The sequence below is a fragment of the Acartia tonsa genome, chromosome 2, assembly GCF_053477335.1.
Source record: "Acartia tonsa isolate MP-2025a chromosome 2, ASM5347733v1, whole genome shotgun sequence".
Lineage (NCBI taxonomy): Eukaryota > Metazoa > Arthropoda > Copepoda > Calanoida > Acartiidae > Acartia > Acartia tonsa.
This window is the reverse complement of record NC_137261.1, coordinates 41,332,316-41,343,140: the sequence shown is the minus strand read 5'-3', so window position 1 is coordinate 41,343,140 and position 10,825 is coordinate 41,332,316. Positions and strand designations below refer to the sequence as shown.

General features: G+C 30.8%; 1 protein-coding gene across 1 annotated transcript; it reads right to left on the bottom strand.

Moving 5' to 3' along the window:
* Nucleotides 1-464: 464 nt before the first annotated feature.
* On the bottom strand, nucleotides 465-9,659 carry LOC145311873 (protein Hook homolog 3-like). Its single transcript, XM_080150893.1, has 15 exons — nucleotides 9,523-9,659; nucleotides 9,274-9,372; nucleotides 8,738-8,920; nucleotides 8,367-8,576; nucleotides 8,065-8,205; nucleotides 7,101-7,217; nucleotides 6,680-6,804; nucleotides 6,150-6,336; nucleotides 5,414-5,692; nucleotides 5,164-5,236; nucleotides 4,765-4,834; nucleotides 4,277-4,424; nucleotides 2,629-2,820; nucleotides 2,094-2,327; nucleotides 465-1,612 (listed from the first exon to the last, which is right to left on the bottom strand). Exons 1-14 carry the CDS (start codon nucleotides 9,529-9,531, stop codon nucleotides 2,142-2,144), a joined length of 2,019 nt encoding a protein of 672 aa, XP_080007019.1. The 5' UTR covers nucleotides 9,532-9,659; the 3' UTR covers nucleotides 465-1,612; nucleotides 2,094-2,141.
* Between the last annotated feature and the right edge of the window lie 1,166 nt (nucleotides 9,660-10,825).

Here is a 10,825-nt window from a genome sequence, read left to right as displayed (position 1 = left end):
AAACTTGTAGAGTGTCAGAACTGAATAAGCAGAATATTAATGCACAAGTCTAAACAAAATTGTACCTAAGTAAATTTGTTACAAAATTTTTAAATTACAAGATAATGCTTAAGAAAAAACTGACAGTTTAAGGACTTGATTATAGAGATGCTTTGCTTATAATATTGTACCTTGTGGCAATAGGAAAGAGTATTCAAAAAATCAGAAAATATAATAATTATAACATACAGAAATTTGTTATCAAAAAAGTAAAATATCAGCATGATTTAGACGTACGGACTTCCTAAATCGTACCTATTTGTTGTTGGAACAGTCATGCAAAGTTTGAAATCGACAGTACAATTCTAACCTGCTTAAATTAACAAAAAGAGCTAACTGTCCGTATCCGACTGAACGACCCTTTTTATAGAAAAGCTGTAAAAACTAATGAGTAGTTTTGCAGAAAATAAATAAAAAATGTAAAATAATGATGTGCAAATATATTTAGATTGTGTAACAATTATAAAATTTCATTACAAAATATAGAACAATCATATCTAATTCAATACAACTTTTGTTAAAAAAATCAATATTATTATGGTATATTTAATATGCTACTAGCTGTGAGAAATATTTGTGATTTTTGAAAGAAAATAAATCAAAATTTAATACCTAAAAGACAAAAATTTCCTTCTATTATGTTTTTATTATTAAAATAGACATAATTGTTATCAGAGCAAGAATTATATTGTGAGATTAAAAAAATGTATGGTAAAAGGTACATTTAATCGATGGATTAATATCAAATCATTGAAATGCAAATTGTTAAATAAGTTTTAGGTTTAAAATCAATATTTCAGTGGATTGTTACATTTAAAATATACGAACAGGACAAATAAATTCAGAAAAACAACATTGAGGACATAGAAATAAAGAATATAGTAATTTCTTCAAATTTAGAGGCTTAGCCCCTGCTTCTAATGGTTCTGTATTTGGCGTGGAAAGGAAAGGGCAGAAAAAAAGCCCAAAAACCATCACAAGACTTTTATTTAAATATGAATTAGCCTATAATTCTGATCCTTGTGGTTTTTTCGAATCTTTGTACCTGTACTTGTTAAAATTAGGCATAAGAAAAGCAATTAATAATATTAGATATTTAAAATCACATTTTATTGTTAATACATGCAAATTTTCTTGACTTTATTAGAGTTTTAAAATGATGTTGACTAAGTTTCAATAATTACAATATGAGAATTTATTTTAGTGTTAAAATACTTAAGGAATACGGAAAAAATACATATTCAAAATGAAAGTTATATTCTAACAACCTTTTAAAAAATACTGAATCATTTACTATTCTAGCTTGAAAAATCAGCTAAGTCAAATCAGACTAAGTTCAACCTCTCAAAGAGGTCATATTTATTAATGATAATAATAGTAATGGGTTTATAACATGCAAAAATAAATTATTATTTGATATAAATGATGTATTTTTCTACAAACATAACCTAGCAAAATTATAAAAAGCTACACTTTGGAAATGGAAGAATTGTGTCGAGATTTTAAGTTCTTAATAACTCAGGAATTTCATAGTTTGGAACATTTGTGTTGCATCTTGAAAGCCCAACTAAACCTAAGAAAATAAATAAATGTTATGAAATTATCATAATGTTCTATGATACAATCACTAACATAAAATCTTAATAAACATTCAGAAATGTTGTGTGTAAATTATGAAAGTTAAAATTGACTTTAATATCTGCTTAGATACGAGATTTTCGCATACCCTGATAAAATGTTTTCTAATCTGGCTAATCTAAGGATTCAGCCACCCCTCCCCCTCTAATGACTTTACCCCATCCTCTCCCACCTCACGAAAAACGTATTGACCAATATCTGAGGACATAAATTAATATTAACAACCTGGATTAACGACAAAAATTTCCGTTCACAATATCCACGTATTCTATATCCATATGCATACTGCAATATTTGTATCCATAACGAAAGTAAACTGACGGAAGGATATGCTCAGATTATAAAAGTGCTGCGTAACAAAAAAAAGGTAGTGTTGTGTCGATCCGTTCCAAAAAAAATTTTGAAATAAAACTTACCAGTTGTGACGTGTTTGTTTCAGTTATCGTGGGAGCGGCTGTGATATTCTAGTAATCATAATTCTCTTGGTTGTTAAAGTTCTGTTTCCTGGCGTTGACCTGTCTTTGTCTGGCCAGGTATGAGTTGCCCTGGCTCAGATTGGCCAACCTGGACTCCACAGCTCCTCGCTGCAGTTTCATACCAAGGTCATAGAACGCGGTAGCCATCAGCTTTTCTTCCATTTCTCTCAAGCTCTAGAATAAATTGATCTCATAAATAACAGAATCAAGGCACAGATATACAAAGATATTCCAGTTGAATATAAATAAATCTTTAAATTCTAGTTTACTTTTGAAGGAAAGATAATTTCTCGCCTTATTTGGAATTATTTCTCACTGGGGTGGTGGGGGGTTACAGTAAGTGAATTACAGGAAAAAACACCCCTGAATATTTTTACTACTCGATACCTATCTCACTTTGCACTTTGTCCGTTTGTCTACCTTGGTATCCTTGATTTTAGGCAAACAAGACGAATTTGGGTAATTTAAGACTTGCCTTAGACTTCTCACTCTCTTTTTCCAGTTCATCAATAACCTTATCTTTCTCTGACAATTGTGCCCGCAAGATATTGATCTCGGGGGCAGCGTTGGGGTTGTGCTTTGGGTCCAGGGTCTTGATCACAGACTTGGCTTTCTCTATGTACTTCTTGTATCTCTCCTCCATTCCCGCCATCTCCATCTCTTTCTTCTACAGAGAGAATTCAAATGTTAGGTCTTCAATTTAAAGGATAGAAATGAGTAGAAAATTTATTTGTTTATGTGCTTAATATTGTAGGTATGTGCTTTTCCTACTGAATCTAAGTAAAACCGTTGATATGTTACATATCACTTAAACACAGGGGCATGCATAGGTTTTTGTCCCTTTAGATTGTGCGAAACGCACCTGAAAATTTTGAAACCCCCAAAAACCAAAATGAAGGGGGGTGTATTACAGAATACATAATTTTATGGAAGTTGAGACTTTTTTAATTTGAAATATCTTCTTTCAAAGTGGGTGTTAAAGGGGTTAAAGAGAAGAGAATCCGTTTGAGGGTGATTACACCCCCTTCTTACCGCCTCTGCTTAAAAATATGGTCCATGAATTTGTCGCTTAAGATCTTACAAGATCTTTTCTCTGTACACGGTGTTTCAAAAAAAAATGCGTTTTCCGGTTTTGAGAAACAGCCAGAAGGAATATGAAAAAAAGGATAATAGGTCCATATTCTATGTAAAAATGTACATCGGATTTACTTAAGGTGTTTTTTGATATCTCTAAAAATGCGGCTGTACTGATTGGTACATGTAGGGGAAAAATGCTTGATGTTGAATATGAGATATCAATTAGATTGAAATAACCTGTATATTTTGCAACATATTGTTTCAAAAGTACAATATCAAAGTAGTAAAAGCTTAAATCAATGTCCCCATATGAATTTTTTTTACATATTTTCTTTTTTGGCTCCATGCAAAGACCTTTTTAGGTTCTTCAGAATTTAGTTTTTTCTATTGCTCTATGACAAAGTCATTTTTAGAAAAAAATCACTATTATTACTGTGTCCATTGACAAATAAAACAAGTCACTTTTTATTTCATTTCAATATCTTTACAAATAAGCAAGTTATCATGGTTTGAAATAGTCCGTAAAAAGTGCGTTTTCACTAATTACTCATGTTTTATAAGATAATCTCTTATAATCTGTCAATCAAAAGAGATTAAGGGGGAGGGGCGAGGAACGAATATGAACAATTTTAATACTAAGAATTAAAATCCAAGCAAAAAGAATATTGATTTTTTTTTAAAAAGGCATTTTAAATTAAGTTTTAAATGTAATTATTAGATTATTTTGAAGTTTATGGTATAATGTTGTTTTCAAGTAAAAAAGGGATTTTAATTCAAAGTTATAGCATAAAATTCTTTAAGAATACAATAACACACACACATTTTGAATTCTTGGGCTCTATAATGCGCTGTTGTTTTAAGAGATATTAAAAAACGTCTGTAACAAATTCGATGCATATTTTTATAGAGAATATGGACATATAATTATTTTTTTTGTACTTCTAATGGTTGTTTCCCAAATCTGGAAAACGCAGTTTTTTCTGAAAAACAGTGTATAATTTTTTTTCATTAAAAATTCTAGAAGATTTAATTTCAAAGGTACCTACCTGTAGATTATCATGTTGTATTGAAATCTTTTTGTTGGCCTCCGCCAGCTTCAGTTCCAGCTCTTCCCGGCTTCCAGGTATTCTTGGAGGAGGGTTAGAGGACTCTTCCAACTTCGCCTCCAGCTCAAGAATTCTCTTGTTACTTTCCCTAGAAATTTTGAAATAAAGTTTATATTTATGATAAAAATTCATTAGGTATAACATCTTTTCTATAGATAGTTTAAATATAGAAGTTTTAATATTTATTTCAAAGTATTAAATTATTTTCTTTGATAATAAAAAAACGAGCCTGAAACAAACCAAAATGAGAGTAGGTAAATATGACAACATCCATAAGTAGCAAAATGAAGAAAAATCATTGATGGAAAAACTGACATAAAAGACATTTTAAAAAAGAAAACATGTTGATAAGTTTGCTTATCATCCTACTCTTACTTCTTTTAAGAATAAGAGTCGATGTAAGGCTTTCTATAGATAGTGAAGCTAACCTGTTCTTTTTAGAAAGTTCCTGTTCTCTCTCTTTTAAATCATCAATCATGGTTTGTAGCACTGCATCACCTAAGAATAAAACATCTTTTATAAAAATGATCTCAGGTGCTTTCCAACCAGTGGCTGTTGAGAACTGCTACCCCTCACCCCACCCCTTATTTTGAAATAAATTGAAAATAAGGGTATGCAGATTTTTTCTATGTCTAACCCCAGCGGGTCCAAAAACTGCTGGGCTTTCCAGTACCAAATATAACATAACTTGATCTAAAGAAATAACAAATACAACTAACAACTAAATATAGTTTATTATTAACAAATCATAATCTAAAAAAAAATATACTAATCCATTAGGTAATACAAACTATGCAATTTTCGAGACAATGAGATTGACAACATACCTTCTGAGCTGTTTGATGACGATACTTTGGATCTGAGCTGCTTATTTTCTCGTTGTAATCTGGCTAATCTCTCCTAAACAATGAGAAAAAAGCAATTTACATAATAGGAGAAGAACGCAATTTATAGCTATATATTTATGGCAAGTATGACATATCTTTTTATATTTTTCACTTATAGATTATTTATTTATTTGTGTTTATACTTTTAAAATAAATAGTAATGTATATCACTCAAGATTATATGATATACCTTGACAGAGGCTGGAATATTTTCAAGCATAGCACTGTCGGGATCGTCTCCAAGTTCTCTGCTGTATTCCGGACTATGTTGTCCTCCGGTTAGCACAGCTAACTTCTCCTCTTCGTACATTTCTTTCAGTGCATTTTTCTCTGCTAAAATCCTATCCTTTTCCGCAGAAAGTGTTTCTAGTTTTTCAAAAAGTTTTGCATTTTCAAATGAAAGTTTGTCGGCTTTGTCGTGTTCCTCGCTTAGCTTTGCATTTAATTCGTTGATTTCTTTTTTATAGACCTGAAAATATGTTTTATTTTATTAGTTGACCAGAATAGATTTCATAATATTTTTTTTAAATAAAATAAAAATATCTGTCCTTAAATATACAGACAAGAATAGATTTCATAATAATTTTTTTTAAAATAAAATAAAAATATCTGTCCTTATATATACAGGCGCACAAATTCCTAAGAACAACTTAAATTATTTTCTATAACTTTTGGCACACAAAACTTTTAAATGGGAATAAATGAGCATAACTTCAAACAGATGGTCAAAATGACGCCTTACTACATCGACACGCATATTCTCCCTTTTAATCTTCTCCTTTTCATTACCCAATAAATGAAAACGGAAAATTGATCTTAACATACTTGTAAAGAGACATCTTGCCTTTTGGTAGCTAGTAAATGTGGACGTGGAGTGAAGGGTCATTAACCTCAACCTCAATAAATCTATGAAAAAAAAAACATACCTCTAATTGGGGTTTCTTGACGGAAACCTTTCCCAACTCCTCTTCAAGATCCAGATTATTCTGCATGTACTCATTGTTCTTCTCCTCGAGATACTTGATCTGTCTCTTCATGTCACCGAGGTCCTCCAGTTTCTTCTTGTACGTCTCTATAATTCCCTCGTATTTGGTCACTTTTTCGCTGGTTTCTCTAAACAATGAAAAGATTGGAGGGATAGTTCCTAAAAAGTTTGAAGAAGTATTGACTCTTTTATTTTAAAAATAGTATGACAAAAATATATTCTTTTTGTCATCTACTTATAAACCCCACTGATATTAATGGCTCTGATGAAAAAGTTAGTAACTTCGAAGGTAAACTACATTCTACAATTTTATGGAATGGGTGCAATACTAAATTTTATACTAAATCTACAAAAAATATCTAGGTACTAAAATAAGTTTTAAATTAAACTAAAAAACTTAAAGTATATTCTTATGAGAGTTTTTGTGTAGAGTACATTTTTTTCTTTTTTGCTGTTCTTTCAATTTCCTACCTTAAAATATCAACCTCGTCTTTAAGCGTCCTGCTTTGGTCGGCAAGCTTTTGTAATTCTGCCTGCTTTTCCTCACTTTCTTCCAGCTGACCAGTCAGCTCGTCTACTTTGGATTGTAGCTCATACTAAATGAAAAAATCATGTTTTTTGATATATGAAAAGGAATCATGACATAAAACTTATGTCATAGATTTTAATGATTTATTAATCATGTTTTATATGTTGTAGACTCACGATTAAATGGTTAACACTTTTACAATCAAGTAATTCATAAGAATCTTAGTAAATTGTTTTTTATTGATAATAGATCAGGTCCTTCATAGTTTTGTCAACTAGCTCATCGGAGCTGATCCGACAATTAGAAATTTAGTAAGTTTACAATAACAGTAGTGCATGAAAAACGGTGTATTATTTACAATACCTTTGTTGCTTCCATTGACTCAACTTCTTGTTTAAGGGTCTCATTTTCCTTCTTAAGTTCAATATATCTGATTCCAGAATCTGCAGGCTGACCGGTCCCTTGGCTCCCTACTTGTGCCTAAACAATCAAATATTTAAGTAGGTGATTCTACTAGGGAACATTAAGTGTTTAAGAAGCAGGAGTTACAGACTAAATATTGAAATAAATAATAAATATACAGTTTTTTATAAGGGGGGGGGGGGGGGGGGTTCATGCAACCATCTCGTAATCAATGTATAAATGGCACTTAGAATTCGAATTTTGATCTAATATTCTGCATGAGTAATCCTTGGTAGGTCAATTTTCCGTAAATCGAACAAAAAAGTTGAAAAAGTAACGGCTAACGGCTGGCGGCTGGCGGTTTTTTGGCTATTTTTAGGGCAAATCTGTCATAAATTACGTAGGAATTAACTTTTTGAAACATATTTTTGCTTTAAATCATGTGAAATGATACAAAAACAATATTTTCAGATTTCTAGTACCAGCAACTACCGGCTAGAACCGTTTGAAAACATTTTGGAGCAGAAAATAGTATTATGTGGAAATAGGTTTCGTGATGATTTGCATTGAAAATAGCCCAAAAAATGGCTAAACTGCTGAGCCGCCAGCTGTTAGCCGTTATTTTTCCAACTTTTTGTTCGATTTAGGGAAAATAGACCTACCAAGGATTACTCATGCATAATTTCAGATCGAAATTTGAATTCTAAGTGCCATTTATACATTGATTACGAGATGGTTGCATTAACCCCCCCCCTTAAATATTATAGGTATAACTTTTGAGAGAATCTCATGGAAGATTAGACAGTAATACAGCCTATGCTGCTACAATTTACTGCAGCTTTTGTCTCCAAAATTTACTCAATTGACATAAAAAAGGTATTTTTTAGCATTTAATTTTAGGGTATTTATTCTAAAAATATTTTACCTGTAAATGTTCATATTCAGCTGAAATATTTGATTTCTCCTCTTGGAGGAGGTTAACCATCATTTCAAGTTCATGGCATCTCTGAGCTAACCTTTCCTTCTCTTCTCGCGTCTTCTCCATGTCTTCTATCAGCTTTTTGACCTGTAAGGACCAAATAAAGATAATGATATTAAAATGACAAAAGAAAATACATTATTTCTAGATAGTTTAGGTACATGATTAAGAAAAGGAAAGGTATTTCATAGCTTTGTTATTACTTTATTTTTGCAATATTAAGTTTAAATAAACATAAAATAAAATACCTGTGTATCATCTTCAATAGGATGTAAACTATTGATAGAATGTGTTGGAAGCCCATGAAGCTCCTGTATGGCCATCATGACAACTCTCTGCACCTCCTCTTCCATCTCCATGATCATCTGAATGTGCTCTGTCTGTTTGCCACAGTTGATGGCCACACCCAGGATCAGCTGCAGAAGACGCCCAACATGGCCCTTGTCACCCTCAACAACCTAAAACAAATATAACACCTCTATTAGTATCAGATTTCAAAAGAGATAATTATAAGAAAAGATTTTATTTAGTAAGTTTGGCATTAGGCCCAACCAGAATTACTTGTTTTTATTGTCTCACTTTCCTTAGTTTGATAAATTAATAGGTTGAAAAAGCTGACCTTATTGACATCTGGCACTGGGAACTCTGCCAACTGCATTCCCGTGACATCCTTCAGATAATCCACTGTACTGCTCACCACCTTCCTGATGTTGTTCACCTTCAACCTTTTGTTGTCCTTGACTGGTGTCACCTTGCTGAGCCAGGTGGGGTTGAAATAATCAGGTGCCAAAATATTAAGAACCTAAACCGAAAAAAGTATTTAAATAGTTAATACCTATAGGTACTTTTTTATACAATGCTTTTCATGCATATGGTATTTTCAAATGTTAAATTTAAAGATGAAGAAAGAGAATTCAAATAACAAATTGGAAAATAAAATTCAAGTAAAACTGGGAGTTTTTCGTTCTCAAAGCGCAGTCAAGTAAATTGTTCTCCTTAAAAAGATGGCAAAATCAATCATATATGGGGTAGAATATATATGTTTACATGTATATTACATCTGCCGTAATCTTATTAAGATAAATAATAAATCTAAAAGAAACATATCTTTAATATATATATAAATTCAAAATATTGCAAAATCAGCCAATATACCTGGGCCATTGAAACTCCTTCCGAGATATTTTCTTCGGTCCCTTTCACATTTACTGGAAAGGTTCGCAGCCATTTCATTAAACTCAGATACAACTGATCCTTAAATCAAAAGTTATCATGCACGATCATTATTCATTATTTATCATGATTCATTAGAGGATAAAACCTTAAAACAAATCATAAAATCTCTCATTCTTGTTTTTTATTGTATAAAGAATTTAATTCGGACAACTACAAATATGAAATTACCTCATCCATTTTTGGTGTGTTGTTCTTAATACTAGAATTTATCACTATTTGAGTAGCTTTTCTTGAGATAATCTTGAAGAATCAGTTATTTTTCACATATTCATGCTTGATGTCTGGAAATAATTAAAATATTAGTCATAATCATACATATATTATTAATTTTATGTGTAACAAGAATTTTTTCAGTTAATGTCATTTTATTACAAATAACTTATTTACATAAAAATTTTAACAACAAAAAAACAATAAATATTTATTTTTTGCCAGGTAGAAAGATTAAGTTCAGCTAAATATATGCTAAAGCACTTTTAATTCTTCCTCCCTCTACTTCCTTCCTTCCTGTCCTTCCTTCTGTTATGTGTTTAGCAGAAATATTTTCCCATGTAAACAAGATTCTGCTTTCTATAGCTGTAAACACCATCTCCTTTATTTCTATTGGACATTCGAAACATATTTAAGATATGATTAGCATTTTTTTCACTTGAGTTGCTCTCATTGGTCAACTAATCATTAATTTTCTTTTTATCAACTTTGCGCCATTTTTATTGGACATCAAAAATTTTTACTTGCATATCATTGGCTGATTTGTGGTTGATAATAAAACTCATGTTATAAAGCTTTTTACACAAAATTTCCCTTAAAAAATTTTGATTAATAAGGTTCGTATATCAAACATAAAAAGAAATTTGTAATTTTATTTCACAAATTCAATGTTTTAATTGAATTAAAAAACTATCTAAACTAATTTTTTACTTATGAAATCAATCACAATTTTGTCAAAAAATTACCTTTAAAAGTTTAGAGAATTATTGTCCTATATAAACAAATGTCGTCGTTCACAAACAATTAAATGTTTTTTAGCATTTTTAGCTCAATAAAGTTTTAACTGGTCCTGTTTTTTAGAGAATTTCTAATTGACAACTAAATTTCATCGTCTGGAGCAGTCAAAATTAAAATGTGTTTTTTATTTGCCGCCATGCATTGTTCTCGTTCTTGTTTGGTGGTACGTATTTACAGGCTGTTAGTAAACTAAGTAATTTTGTATTGATGCCCAAAAATAAATGAAATATAATTTGAAGAAATTTTACAAACAGGCGGTAAACAACAACACCACCAACTGCTAAAAAAGTGATGATACGTAAGCTAATGAAAAAAGACAAAATAACTTATTTTTACATATAAAAAGTTCATTTTCGTTAAATTTCATTGTTTTCTCAAATTTTGGCCGTTTTTAAAGTTCATATGTATAATTTTCCTTTTTTAGATAAAAAAACACAGTTTGAAAGTAATCTATAAATTATAA